A 15267-nucleotide genomic window follows, 5' to 3' on the forward strand; every position below is an offset into this window, starting at 1 on the left:
CGCCGACGCCCACCCAGACCCAGCATGCCCTCGCCGGTCCCGGCCGGAGAGCCCGCGGCCCTGAGAACTCGCTCTGTGTCCCTGCCTTCCACCGGCTTCCAAACCCGACCCGGCCTCGTCCACATTCACGCCCGTAACTCGGGGCGCCTCGCCCGAAGCCGCCGTCCGTCCCAGCTCACCCGGCCTGGCCTCCAGGAGCACCGGCTCCGACGGGTCCGACGGCTTCCCCACGCCGCTGGCGTTCGCCGCCCGCACGCGGAAGACGTAGCTCTGACCCTGGCGCAGGTCACACACCTGGAGGCGGCGGGCGAAACGCCACGAGAAGAGAGAAATGGAGGGAACTTGGTTATTTTTCACCGTTTGTAAGGAATATGCTTTCTTTTCAAAAAATAAATAAATGTGTTCCTGCCCGGCCGGCGTGGCTCCGTGGTTGAGCATCGACCCAGGAACCAGGAGGTCAGGGTCTGATTCCCGGTCAGGGCACAGGCCCGGGCTGCGGGCTTGATCACCAGTGTGGGGCGTGCAGGAGGCAGCGATCCATGATTCCCAATCATTAATGTTTCTGTCTCTCTCTCCCTCTCCCTTACTCCCTGAAATCAATAAAATGTCTACGTTTTTAAAAGAATCGCACTCCTCCAGTTGGAGTCACTGTGCCGTCAGCTCACACAGCTGCACAGACTCCCACCCGTGGCCTGACTGCAGGAACTCACAGGCTGGCGACAATTTTCTTTTTAATCCTCACCTGAGGGTATGTTTCTATTGATTTCAGAGCGAGAGAAAGCGGGGAGAGACAGAGAGAGAAACATCAACCTATCGCTTCCTATTGGTGCCCGACAAGGGATCGAACCCACCACCCCAGGCGTGTGCCTGACCTGGAATGGAAGTCGTGACCTTTTGGGGTACGGGGGGCGGGCGGGGGAGGAGGAGGCTCCGACCAAGGGAGCCACCTGGCAGGGCGATTTGTGACGATTCTGATACGTCCTCTTTGCATAGTTTCAAGCAGAATTGAAATCATACCATCGAGTTTCTAATCTGGTGAGTAGAGTCATTTAACACAATTCTGTGGGGCTAATAGAATTTTGAAAGTGAGTTTTTTCTGTGCACAATGCCCCACCCTTTGGAGCCACCACAGTTGGGTCCACCTCCTTTTACACCGATGTTCGCCATGGGCGCTGTGATCCGCATTGGTAACCACATGTGTATTTGCTAAACTCCCGACAAATTGGCGTAGCTAGACTCGCAGAAGTTGGTTTATTCATTCAAAGGGGACGGACGTTGTTTCTTATCGTCGACTGCTTTCCAGAAGTGGCTGCCATGCCCGCCACGTGCCCCGGGGTGCCGCCATGTGCCCAGCGCGGATGTGGGCTGTCTCTGAGGGTGGACAGGTCGCTTCCTGTCAGTCACACCCCCGAGCCCAACCCAAACAGAACGTCGCAACCTGGCGTGAGCCAGGGACGGGTCTCAGGGCGGCTGTCACATGACCCCGGCCACCGGCCAGCGGAGGGGCTAAAACAGAGGAATCTGGAGGGAGGACAGAGCACTGTCCCCTCACAATCCTGCCAGAGGTAAACCTGTAAGGATGTGTGCGTGTGTGTGTGTCTGTACGTGCACTCACACTCCCGGTCAGGGCACAGGCCCGGTTGTGGGCTCGATCCCCAGTTGGGGGCGTGCAGAGGCAGCCGATCCATGATTCTCTCTCATCATGGATGCTTCTCTCTCCCTCTCCCTTCCTCTCTGAAATCAATAAAAACATGTTTTCTTAAAAAGACTTTGCTAGGAACTGTGAGCTAAGCATAGTCCCTGCGGGGCCGGGCGGGGAGAGTGATTCATATCCACGCCCCGCGGAAGGCGGGGACGGCGCCCGCGCAGAGTGTCTGAGGCCTCCGCTACCCAGGGCTGTCCGGTGGCGAGGCCGCGCTTGGGGCAGAAACGCAGCACGCGCCACGGTCTCCACCGTCCCGACCCGGGCCTGCCACGGGGACCGGCCCCGTGCCCCCAGAGGCAGTGGCCGCGCAGGGCGCCCCACCTTTAAGTAGCGATGGGCCGTGGGCGCCTCGCTGACGGGGGTCCATTCCTCGGAGCCCTCCTCCTTGTAGTCCACGAAGTAGCCGGACACGGGGCTGCTGCCCGCGTACACGGGCGCCTTCCACAGCAGCACCAGCGAGGTGTCCCTGACCTCGCAGAAGGTCAGGTCGTACGTGGGACCTGGGCGGCGGGGGTCCGATCAGCACCCGCACGCAGGGAGTCGCCCCTCGGCTGCCCCGGGTGCGAGGCAGGGGGGTAGGGGGGGGGTCCAGGAGCGTGACCCCTACCCGGCTCCGGCGCCGTCCAGGCCTCGCACTTGAAGAGCTCGCTGGGGTCCGAGGGCTGCCCGATGCCCACCAGGTTGCTGGCAGCGATTTTGAACTCATAGGACGCGCCCTCGGTCAAGCCCTCCACCTGTGAGATGGTGAGAGTCACTCACACGCGAGTGAAAGCGCCTGTCGGTCCGCTGGCGGCACAGGCGGCCGTGGACGTACAGAGTGACCACGAGGTGGGGCTACGGGCCCACCTGACTGCCCCCCACCCCCCACCGCGGCATCAGGCACCTGCGGGGGCCACGCCGGGCCTGGGCACCGGTCCCCACGGCATCACTGCCGGGCTGTCCGCCCCCCGCTCACCTGCCTCTCCTCCCCTCCCTGCTCCTCAGAAAGAAAGAAAACGCCCTGAGACCCCCCCGGCCCCAGAGCCATGGCCCACGGCCCCCAGAGCCGTGGTGTGGAATCCGGGTTTGTCACCGCGCTCTGCCCACGCGAAGGGCCGGCGGCCGCGTGCGCCCCGCGGAGCCCACGAAGCCGACACCCACCGTCAGCAGCCGCTCCTTCACGGGCGCCGCGTTGACCTCGTGCCAGTTCCGGTGCTGGGCCTCGCGCTTGTCCACGAAGTAGCCGAGGACGGGCGCGCCCCCGCTGAACCGCGGCACCTTCCAGCCCAGCGTCATGGCGTGGCCGTCACAGCTCAGGAGCGTGATCCCGTACGGGGGGGACGGGACGGCTGCGGGGACACCGCGAGTTACCACCCCCTGGGCGCTGGCCCCTGGCCCCTTTCCTGGCGGGCCTTGTAACCATCTGTTCTCACCTCTCTTTTCAAAGAAAGTTGGGAAATTCTCTCAGAGCCCAGGCGGTGGGGCTCAGTGGATGAGCGCTGACCTAGAACCAGGAGGTCAGGGTTCGGTTCCCGGTCAGGGCATGAGCCTGGGTAGCGGGCTGGATCCCTAGTATTGGCATGCCGGGGGCAGCTGATCCATGATGGCCTCTCATCAATGGTGTTTCTATCTCCCCCTCCCCCCTCCTCGCTGAAATCAATACAAATATATTTGAAAGTTCTCTCATAGGTACTTCTGGCTCCTTCCCAATACGCCTCCCCCTATTCTGACAATACCAGGGCGCCGATGGTGTCAGAGTGGCCTGGACACTGAAGCAAGACCCTCCGGCCCCTGAGGGAAACCCTGGAGGGGCTGGCCCCTCCCACCGCGAGGACTGGCAGCCGCCACGGCCAGGGGGCGCAGGTGAGTCGCCCCCTCCTGCGGGGTCCCAGGAGCTTCAGGCTCGTCCAGCGGGAAGGAGGTCGGGGTTCCCGTTTGAGCCCCGGCTGGAGCGGGACCCTCTTCTCTAACCGGTGGAGCAGGATGTGTCTCAGCTCCCCCTTCCCCCCAACTCTGAGTCGCCTGCATCTGGGCGCCCTCTGTCACCTGAGGCTCAGGTGAGCTGCAAGTGAGCTCTTCTTAGTACAGGGTGAGGTTTTAAATCATGGATTCTCACCTCACGGGAATGACTTAGAAAGGGAAGGGAGGGTCTGCAAGTGCCCCCTAAGGAAAACGGAGATTAGAACGATGACCCGAGACAAAGGGATAATTAATTTTGTTGTATTTGCCCACCTACGTGCTATTAGAGTTGACATTCTAGAAACATGACCCTCAGAAGAGAAGTCTTTGTTGCTGAAAATGGTAAATCGAGCCAGAGGCAAAAATAATTAAATAGCAAAGTGTATTTCTCAGAAATGCAAAGGTCCTACGATGACCCGAACATGGCCCGTGCAACGTCCTGTCTCGGAACCTCCTGACTGTGTGCAGGCCTGTGCTGAGCTCCATGGAGCCCACGTGACTGTCACAGACCCCCTGACTGTGTGCAGGCCTGTGGTGGGATCTGTGGAGCCCACGTGGCTGTCAGTCACAGACCCTCCTGACTGTGTGCAGGCCTGTGGTGGGATCTGTGGAGCCCACGCGACAGTCACAGACCCTCCTGACTGTGTGCAGGCCTGTGGTGGGATCTGTGGAGCCCACGCGACAGTCACAGACCCTCCTGACTGTGTGCAGGCCTGTGGTGGGATCTGTGGAGACCACGTGGCTGACTGCCACAGAGCAGCAGCTCACACACCCGCAGTCCCCGCCCGTCCTGCAGTTCGGGACCTGATTGGTCAGTCCCATCACAATAACAATGTTCTAAGGTGACTGGGAACAAAGCCACGAAGCTACATAAACACCTGCAATTCCCGGGGCCATGAATTAAAGCTCCTTACACTGAGGCAGCTCCGAAGGCCACTGACGCCGCCTGACCTCAGCCTCTGACTGAAGAGAGAACCCCGGGCCCACAGCATGTACTTTAATGTGGGCACGTGAGCGGGCATGTCTTACTGGGCATGTGGTTATCATGTGGCTAGTCAGCACACAGGCACTTCCGAGGCAGGAGCCCGGGTGAACGGTTCCCGCAGAACCACACGTTCTCTGGGGGGCAAGTCACACCACCCTTTCTTGGTGACACTGCACACGGCAGCACACGTGAGTGTCGCGCAGAAGCCCTGGCGCAGGGACACGGAGCAGCGAGCGTGACTTACTGAGCGCGGCCTGGACCTTGATGGCGTCCGACTCCTGCGAGTTCTCACTGGTCCCCACGGCATTCACCGCTTTCACGCGGAACATGTACTGCTCGCCCGTGGTCAGGCCGTGCACCACGAACCTGGGGAAACAGGGGCCGTGGCTGCTGGGCGGGGCCTTTCCCTCCTTCACAAAAACAGGCTGTTTGGGGGTTTGAGAGGGTTTATTTTAGGTTTTAAGTTAGTGATTCTCTCTCATCATTGATGTTTCTATGTCTCTCTCTCCCTCCCTCTCTCTGAAAGCAATAAAAATATTATATATATATATATATATATATATATATATATATATAGAGAGAGAGAGAGAGAGAGAGAGAGAGAGAGAGAGAGAGAGAACCTCAGCACAGGTGCTTTGCCTGTGGTAAGTGCTCAGTAAATGTATAGCTTATCATTTAAAATATAATTTTTAAATATATTTTATTGATTTTTTACGGAGAGGAAGGGAGCGGGATAGAGAGTTAGAAACATTGATGAGAGAGAAAGATCGATCAGCTGCCCCCTGCACACTCCCCACTGGGGATGTGCCCACAACCAAGGTACATGCCCTTGACTGGAATCGAACCTTGGACCCTTGAGTCTGCAGGCCGACGCTCTATCCACTGAGCCAAACTGGTTAGGGCTTAAATTATAATTTATAATTCACAAAGCGTCATGTATCTTATGGAGTCGGCAACAGTGTAACCATCTATAAAACCCCTCCGCCAGAGAACTGTGCTCTGAGACAGCCTCCTGGGTTCCAGCCACGGACGGTGAGTAAACTCTGTTATTCTCCTCAATTACATCTCATCTTTTCCTAGCCACAGCCTTCCCAAGTATTTTCATAAAAAATAAAGAAGTTTGAAAAGAATAACAGCTGGGCCATAATTGGTAACGCGGCCGCTGTGGACAGCGTGTCCTGGGGACGCCTCACTCACTCGGACGCCCCTGCCCGCTCTGTGCGAAGTAAGGTAAAATGGATGGCGGGAGTGGAGATGGAGGTGCCGGCGCCCCCCACCGCCCCCCCTCGTGGGGAGTCGCCAGGCCCCTGGGATTTGTCCCGATGGCTGACGAGAGAAGAGACGGCCAGTTATGTGAACAGAGCAATTTTAAACATTCAGAAAATTAAAATGGAAAAATAAAACACCTTTCACATCACGGTTGCTGTTTTAACTCTCCATTCAAGGCAAATCTTAAATGTGGATTAGGTCAGAAAAGAAGGTGCTGGAATCTTCTTCATCAGCAGGAAAACCACTAAGCCAGGTGCCTAGGAACTAGCTCATCAACTTCAAAACCCACATCCCATGTGAACAAGACAGACTCATCCTGTACAATCTTCTCAGAGGTGTGTCTACCACGGGATATGCTGCCCTCGGTGCCCTGTGGCTCCTAGTTCATGTGTACAATCTTCTCAGAGGTGTGTCTACCACGGGATATGCTGCCCTCGGTGCCCTGTGGCTCCTAGTTCATGTGTACAATCTTCTCAGAGGTGTGTCTACCACGGGATATGCTGCCCTCGGTGCCCTGTGGCTCCTAGTTCATGTGTACAATCTTCTCAGAGGTGTATCTACCACGGGATATGCTGCCCTCAGTGCCCTGTGGCTCCTAGTTCTCATGTACAATCTTCTCAGAGGTGTGTCTACCACAGGATATGCTGCCCTCAGTGCCCTGTGGCTCCTAGTTCTCATGTACAATCTTCTCAGAGGTGTGTCTACCATGGGATATGCTGCCCTCAGTGCCCTGTGGCTCCTAGTTCTCATGTACAATCTTCTCAGAGGTGTGTCTACCACGGGATATGCTGCCCTCAGTGCCCTGTGGCTCCTAGTTCTCGTGTACAATCTTCTCAGAGGTGTGTCTACCACGGGATATGCTGCCCTCGGTGCCCTGTGGCTCCTAGTTCATGTGTACAAACTTCTCAGAGGTGTGTCTACCACGGGATATGCTGCCCTCAGTGCCCTGTGGCTCCTAGTTCATGTGTACAAACTTCTCAGAGGTGTGTCTACCATGGGATATGCTGCCCTCGGTGCCCTGTGGCTCCTAGTTCTCATGTACAATCTTCTCAGAGGTGTGTCTACCACGGGATATGCTGCCCTCAGTGCCCTGTGGCTCCTAGTTCTCATGTACAATCTTCTCAGAGGTGTGTCTACCACGGGATATGCTGCCCTCGGTGCCCTGTGGCTCCTAGTTCTCATGTACAATCTTCTCAGAGGTGTGTCTACCACGGGATATGCTGCCCTCAGTGCCCTGTGGCTCCTAGTTCTCATGTACAATCTTCTCAGAGGTGTGTCTACCATGGGATATGCTGCCCTCGGTGCCCTGTGGCTCCTAGTTCTCATGTACAATCTTCTCAGAGGTGTGTCTACCACAGGATATGCTGCCCTCGGTATCCTGAGGCTCCTATTTCAGTTTTGTTTCTTGAACTGTCCCCCCAGGCAGTGATCTGGGGCCTCGGGACGGCGGGGAGAGGGGCCACACCTGTTGTAGCTGATGGGCTTGTGGTTGCAGGGCTCCCAGACGTTGGATCCCACCATGCAGCAGTCCACGTAGTAGCCGAGTAGGTCCTCTTGGTGTTTTGGCCTGTCCCATTCCACCACGACCGATGTCTTTGTGTCCCGGGATACAAGGACCCGGCCGGGTGCAGAGGGGGTGACTTCGCAGGGGAGACAGATTGGTACATGGTCAGTGATATTGGGGTTTCAGAGACACACCACGACCTTCCAGCCCCTCTGTCCACAGGGCATGGCAGCCCAAGTTTGGTCCTTTAGATAAAATTTGGATGAGGAGGAGGAGAACAAGGATGGGCAAACCTTCAGAGGACCCAGGGCTGCCTGCCAGGCTTCTCTGTCCTCCCGAGGCCCCACCTGGCCCCACAGAAAAGGGGGTACAATCATGAACTCGCCCGTCCCTCCACCCGGATGACTGAGGGATCTTCCGGTGACACTGTGCTTTGGCTAAGTGGGTAGTAACTGTGTTGGGATGGAAAACTGCCGACTGTGAGGCAGTCACAATCCCACCCTGTTCATCTCTGAAGGAACTCGGACTCATGTCATGATTTGACTAGGGATCTGCGCCTCGTCTAGCATTTGACATCGTCAGAGCGGGAACCTCAATCATACAGACAAAACACTGCAGTCCATCTAGGGACTGGGATTTTTTATAAACGTAATTGTTATTGATTTCAGAGAGGAAGGGAGAGGGAGAGATAGAAACATCAATGATGAGAATCATTGATCGGCTGCCTCTTGCACGCCCCCCACTGGTGATGGAGCCGCAACCCGGGCATGTGCCTTGACCAGTAATCGAACCGTGACCTCCTGGTTCATAGGTCGACACTCAACCACTGAGCCACGCCGGCCCGGTGGGACTGGGATTTTCTTAAAGTGACCATTGCCTAAAAGTATGTGTAATCCATTCATCGTTCATAAGATGAGACTTTGGAGAAATGTTGAGAACTGACCAAAGCGAGGCCGAGGGAGCTTTCCTCTCTGGTCAAATGAAACGTTCAGGCTCCTTGAGTTACAACTCCTGTGCGACGCTAGTGTCTTCATCAACACAGTCCCGGGCACCCGATGCCGCCTTACTCAGGGCCCGTCCGGAATCGCGGCCGCTCGCGGTACCACTCACCTATGGTGTCCTGGGCCTGGATGGGGGGCGTGATTTCCGACGGGTCGCTCAGCCCGTGCTTGTTTGCAGACAGAACGCGGAACACGTAGGGCTTCCCCTCCGCGAGGTCAAAGACGGCGTAGCGCGGCGACCTGACCGCCGTCTGGGCATTGACCCGCTGCCAGCTGCCGCTCCCGACCATGGACTGCGAGAGAAGGGGACTGTGACAGGCCGACCATGGACTGCGGGAGAAGGGGGCTGTGACAGGCCGACCATGGACTGCGGGAGAAGGGGGCTGTGACAGGCCGACCATGGACTGTGGGAGAAGGGGGCTGTGACAGGCCGACCACCATGGACTGCGGGAGAAGGGGGCTGTGACAGGGCCGACCCCCAGCAGCCGCCCCCGACCATGGACTGCAGGAGAAGGGGGCTGTGACAGGCCGACCCCCAGCGGCCGCCCCCGACCATGGACTGCGGGAGAAGGGGGCTGTGACAGGCCGACCATGGACTGCGGGAGAAGGGGACTGTGACAGGCCGACCATGGACTGCGGGAGAAGGGGGCTGTGACAGGCCGACCATGGACTGCGGGAGAAGGGGGCTGTGACAGGCCGACCATGGACTGTGGGAGAAGGGGGCTGTGACAGGCTGACCATGGACTGCAGGAGAAGGGGTCTGTGATAGGGCCGACCCCCAGCGGCCGCTCCCCACTATAGACTGCGGGAGAAGGGGGCTGTGACAGGCCGACCATGGACTGCGGGAGAAGAGGGCTGTGACAGGCCGACCATGGACTGCGGGAGAAGGGGGCTGTGACAGGCCGACCATGGACTGTGGGAGAAGGGGGCTGTGACAGGCCGACCATGGACTGCAGGAGAAGGGGTCTGTGATAGGGCCGACCCCCAGCGGCCGCTCCCCACTATGGACTGCGGGAGAAGGGGGCTGTGACAGGCCGACCATGGACTGCGGGAGAAGGGGACTGTGACAGGCCGACCCCCAGTGGCCGCCCCCGACCATGGAATGCGGGAGAAGGGGGCTGTGACAGGGCCGACCCCCAGCGGGCTGGAGGTGAACCATCCATCTTAGCGACCAAATCATATGGTGGGCTGCCCATCCTCTACCCCGACACAGAGCCCTCAAAACGTCTTTATGATGTGTGTGGAAAGGGAAGCCGATTTGAGAAGGTAAGAAAGTATTCAAAGCTGAAAATGCTGACCAGTAAAATTCTTACTCAAAAGCGAGCAATCATGTAACATAACTTTGGTTCCACAGACACAGTTACAGCTTCTCCTGACGGCAGAGGCTTTGCCGAGGCAGCCCCAGCCTAGGGCGGCCCCCGCCACGGCAGCAGCTGACACCTGCACTTCGAGTGCAAGGGCAGGTGATTGTGAAACGGGATGCACGGCATGTGGAGAGGATGTATGCTTTGTTGGGTATATCTGTGTGTGCATGTGTGTCTGTATGTGCGTGTGTGTCTGTGTGTGCGTGTGCATCTGTGTGTGCATGTGTATCTGTGTGTGCATGTGTGTCTATATGTGCATGTGTGTCTGTGTGTGTATCTGTGGGTGCATGTGTATCTGTATGTGCATGTGTGTCTGTGTGTGTATCTGTGTGTGCATGTGCGTCTGTGTGTGCATGTGTGTCTATGGGTGCATGTGTCTGAGGGTCTGTGGGTGCATGTGCATGTGCGTGTGCATCTGTGTGTGCATGTGTGTCTGTGTGTGCATGGGTGTATATGCATGTGTGGGTGCACATGATACGTGTGTTCCAGGGCCACAACATGCCAGCTATTTCTTTCTTTTTGTTGTTTTTGATCTTCACCAAGGATATTTTTCCCGTTGTTTTTTAGAGAGAGTGTAGGGAGGGAGGGGGAGGGAGAGAAACATCAATGTGAGAGATTCACATCGACTGGTTGCCTCCCCACACGCACCCCAACCAGAGGGGGGACTCAGCCTGCAACCGAGGTACACGCCCGTGACCAGAATCGAACCCACGACCTTCAGTCGGTGGGTGGACACTCCAACCACTGAGAAAGCCTGGCCGGGGCCACCAGCTGGTTCTCTCTCTGTCCAGAGCTAGGCCTGCCTGACCTGCGGCCACCTGAAGTGGGAGTCCCTCTACACGTCGCCGCCCAGTGGCCACGCGGCTTCTGAACAAATCACCCTCAGGGCCGGCAGCCTGCAGTTTGGGGGGAGATTAAGTCCGGTGCCTCCCGATAGGTGGGGACTCAGCCTCCTGACGGGAGGGGGGGTGGGGGAGGGGGGACAGGGCGGGCTTGCTCACATGGGAGGGGGGGCAGAGCCTGGCCAGTCCCTGGAGGCCGAGGGGACCTTGCTCACCACCCGCAGGTGGGCTGGGCAGGAGCGTCCTCCTGCGGCGTGCTGGGCTCTGTGGCGGGCACTCGGTGGCCGCCGTCTCCAAGGCCCACCACGCGGCACAGAGCGGCCGCAGCGATGAGTGGTCCCGGGAGGGGAGCCGTACCTTCTCGATGAAGTAGGTCAGGGGCTCCTTGCCCCGGGGGACGGGGGGCTCCCAGCTGAGGACCACGTAGGTCCTGCTGACCTCTGAGGCGTGCACGTTGGTGGGCGGCCCCGGGATCTGCACATCGCCTGGAGGGGAAGATAGCGGTGAGCACGGGCGAGGCCCACGGAGGAGCCCACGTCTCTGCGGGGAGTGGGCACGCTGAGCGGACTGTTTCAGAGCTGAGCGGCAGGCCTGGGAAAGACCACACATTCCTGCTCTGCCCCGAACCAGCTCCTGGAGAGGAGCCAGCCAGCGGCCAGGGTTCCTGCTGGGCGTGGGGGTGGGGATCGGCCACCAGGAACCACCGCAGCCCGGGCTGCCCTGGGGCCTGGTTTCGAGAAGGGACGGCCGCCAAGCACCATTCGGGGCAAACAGGAAAGCCAACCAGCGGACTCCCCCGAGGCGGCCTCTGGGGACGCGGTGGAACTGAGGCCATTGGGAGGGGAGCTCGAAGTGCGTCTCCTTAGGTGGCAGCTCCATATTAACCAACTACTTTTTATTAAATGTTCGCCCTTGTCCTCTGATTATGGGCCCAGCTGAAATCTTTGGATTTCGGACGATAATGCGAGCCCCTCCTTCTCAGCGGCCCGCCCTTCCTGGCGGCTGCGGGAGGATGTGGAGAAGCACTACAGGATCTAACAGGGACATGATGGGAGGGCTGAGGCCAGTCCGTTAGTGAAACAGAAGTGAACCTGCTGCCCGGACAATGCTGAGCACTGGCCCAGGCACGGGCGGTGTGAGAAGGAACCGGCTCCCGGTCCTCAAGCCTCGGGGCCGGTTTGGCTGCTTCTCCCCGTCCCCAAAGCAATGCGCCCTGGACCCACATAACACAAGCGTCCACGGTCGGCCACATGGGACGCCTAGGCTGACTCCCGCGTTCTGTCTTGTGTTGTTTTCAGCTTCCCCAGGCCGCAAGCCTGCAGGTCTGACCCACAGGTGTCACACTTACTGTAGGGTGTCCCTGTCACCCGCTGCTCCCCCCTCTCTCCTCTGCCTCGAATTACAACCCAGTGCCGGGGGGTGAGAGCGACTTACCTTCCAGGTCATCCTGATGGATCACAATTTCTTTATCTTCCCCCAAACGGACGGCTGCAGAGAGAAAGGTTGACGCTAAATTTGACATCCAAGGGTCTCTTTAAAAAACACTATTTTGCCACCCGGCGAGGCTCAGAGGTTGAGCATCGACCCATGAACCAGGAGGCCACGGTCTGATTCCCAGGCAGGGCACATGCCCGGGTTTCGGGATTCATCACCAGAAGGGCGCGTGCAGGAGGCAGCTGATCAATGATTCTCTCCCATCACTGACGTTTCTCTCTCTCTCTCCCTCTCCCTTCCTCTCTGAAATCAATAAAAATGTTTTAAAATCACCATTTCTGCCCTAACTGGTTTGGCTTGGTTGATAGAGTGTTAGCCTGTGGAATGGAAGGGTCGCAAGCTTGATTCCAATCAAGGGCATGTACCTGGGTTGCAGGCACATCCCCAGTAGGAGGTGTGCAGGAGGCAGCTGATCGATGTTTCTCTCTCATCGATGTTTCTAACTCTCTGTCCCTCTCCCTTCCTCTCTGTAAAAATCAATAGAATATATTTTAAAAAGCACCATTTCCCTCGTTGCCTATGAGGCACGAATCGCCTTTGCTCCATGGTGACGGCGTGTTCCCTGCCCTGAGGTCAGCAGAGCTGCCTCTGTGGAAATGGTCTGGACGATGTTCAGCGCTTCTCCGCTCTTTGCAGTGGGCGTGGGAGGCCATGCGGGTAAGGGATACACATGGGGCTCCCTTAAGAGCATAACTAAGGGTCCCATTCCCTTGGGGAACCTGCATTGTGTGAAATTAAAATTCCAAAATAGAGTGGCTTGGTTTCAACACCTGGCTCCACTATACCCTCAGTGGCTTGGCAAAGCCTAATTCTGCGCACAGGTAACTGGATTCCAGTGGAGGGCGGCAGGAAGGTGCACTGAGATATAAACCACGGCCCGGCTCCCCGCTTCCCCAGGGCATTCATGGGAGACCACAGGAGACCACGGGAGACCACAGGAGACCATGGGAGACCACGGGAGACCATGGGAGATCATGGGAGACCACAGGAGACCATGGGAGACCACGGGAGACCATGGAAGATCATGGGAAACCTCAGCCCTCTCTGGCCCTCCCAGCCCATGAGCATGTCCTCGAGGCTCAGACACCGCGGGGGGTAGGGAAAAAGGAAGAATCACACAACACGGCCCCAAGGCACCAGTCCTGGCCGGATCCTGACATCTTAGGGACCCTGGCATCTTAGGGACCCTGGCATCTTAGGGACCCTGACCTCTTAGGGACCCTGACCTCTTAGGGACCCTGACCTCTTAGGGACCCACCTTGTAACCTGGTGAGGTCAGCAGGGTCCACAGCAGCCACAGCCTCTGAGGCTCGGGACGGCCGGCTGACGCCCGCGCTATTGATCGCCCTGACGCGGAACTCATACGACCGCCCTTCCAGCAGCCCCGTCACGGGGTACTTGCAGATTTTTACGGGGGAGTCATTGCACTGAACCCAGCTGTTAGTCCCCACCTCACACCTTCAAAGAAAAAAGAGACATCAGTGTAATGGGCAGTAATGAATCAGCGTAATGAATCTATAGGAGTGTATACCTATTGAGACATATATACTCTACTGGAGGTCCAGTGCATGGATTCATGCACTAGTGGGGTCCCTCGGCCTGGTCTGCACCCTCTCACAATCCGGGACCCCTTGGGGGATGTTGGAGAGCCAGTTTCAGCCAGATCCTCACAGGCCAGGCCTAGGGACCCCGCTGGTGCACAAATCCATGGACCAGGCCTCTAGTATGCATACAAGATCTTTGGTTAATCTCACCTCCCCCCTCCCCCATCCCCCCTCCCCTCCTCCCTCTGAGATTCATCAGTCTGTTCCATGTTTCCATGCTTGTGAGTTGAGTGTCTGCCCCCTGGTGGTCAGTGTGTGTCACAGCTACTGGTGGAATGGTCGAACTGTCGCTTAGGCTTTTATACATATAGATAACAATTATAACAGGCAAAGATCTCACAAGGGCAAAATGGATGCCATCAAAATATCAATTTACACAAACAGCACAAATAAATGTTAAAAGACAGCTACTTAGGAAATATCAAGTATATTCCCGAGCCTCTGTAACGTATAGGCTCGGATCAGTTCCTGACTCCTGGGGAAATCGTCTCAGATCTCAGACCCGTCCTCCCTCGGTAGCTCTTGAAAATTCACATCACAAAATCTCAGGTGCCCTCAGCTCCCTGGCCCATCTGCTGCCCAGGCTGCAGAGGGGGAACGGTCGTGCACCCCGTGGCCCAAAGGGGGACCAGTTATAGTGAAGCAGATCGTTCTAGTAGGCTTCTCGTGTGGAATTTGGAAGTCTCCCGAAAACATCAAGTCCTACCCTGGCCGGTGTGCTCAGTGGTTAGAGCGTGGCCCATGCACTAAAGGGTTGCAGATCTGATTCCCTGTCAAGGGCACTTACCTGGGTTGCAGGTTCAATACTGTGCCCGTGTCAGGGCATGTGGGGAAGCAACCAATCAATGTTTCTCTCTCACATCGATGTTTCTCTCCTTCTCTCTCTCTCTCTCTCTCTCTCTCTCTCTCTCTCTCCCCTCCCTCCTCCCTCCCACTGTTTCTAAAATATCAATGAAAACATATCCTCAGGTGAAGATCAACCAAAAAGAAAAGAAAACATTAAGTCCCGACCAGAAATCTGGACAAGATCGCCCTCCGTTTCCCGGAGGCGGGGATACTGGTATTCAAGTGCCAACACTTCTCGTCGGATTTCCCGGGGAAATGACGTTGAAAAACCAGCCTTTGGAGCAGCTCAGTGTCAGGGCTGCATCTTCATTTCAAAAGGAATCCACTCTCTTTTCCTAATTAGGCAGCATTTTTGATGAACGGCCTCTGACCCACAGGTGCTAACCTGCTGCAGCCGAGTTCTGTGCTTTTGTCAGGTTTGGGTTTTTTTACATGTTTTTACTCATTTCAGAGAGAGGGAAATGCTGTGGCTCCATGGCTGAGCATCGACCTATGAACCAGGAGGTCACGGTTCAATTCCCCGTCAGGGCACATGCCAGGGTTGCAGGCTCAATCCTCAGTAGGGGGCGTGCAGGAGGCAGCCTGTCCATGAGTCTCTCTCCTCATTGATGTTTCTCTCTCTCTCCCTCTCCCTTCCTCCCTGAAATGAACTTTAAAAACATATTTAAAGAATGGTGTCGTGAGCCGACTGTAGGAAACATCCAAATATCTTGTC

The 15267-nt window shown here is 57.0% G+C and overlaps 1 protein-coding gene across 1 annotated transcript in view; it reads right to left on the reverse strand.

Annotated features, from left to right (window-relative positions):
* MYOM2 (myomesin 2) overlaps window positions 1-15267 on the reverse strand; it is a 49267-nt gene that overhangs the window by 19305 nt on the left and 14695 nt on the right. The window contains exons 11-20 of the mRNA XM_081085074.1: window positions 13361-13560; window positions 12043-12096; window positions 10966-11093; window positions 8512-8695; window positions 7363-7537; window positions 4873-4994; window positions 2846-3033; window positions 2313-2439; window positions 2027-2205; window positions 180-294 (exon numbers count right to left, since the gene is read on the reverse strand). Coding sequence (XP_080941200.1) covers window positions 180-294; window positions 2027-2205; window positions 2313-2439; window positions 2846-3033; window positions 4873-4994; window positions 7363-7537; window positions 8512-8695; window positions 10966-11093; window positions 12043-12096; window positions 13361-13560 — 1472 coding nt within the window. The remainder of the gene's footprint in view (window positions 1-179; window positions 295-2026; window positions 2206-2312; window positions 2440-2845; window positions 3034-4872; window positions 4995-7362; window positions 7538-8511; window positions 8696-10965; window positions 11094-12042; window positions 12097-13360; window positions 13561-15267) is intronic.

This window comes from Myotis nattereri (assembly GCF_964212035.1).
Source record: "Myotis nattereri genome assembly, chromosome: 2".
Lineage (NCBI taxonomy): Eukaryota > Metazoa > Chordata > Mammalia > Chiroptera > Vespertilionidae > Myotis > Myotis nattereri.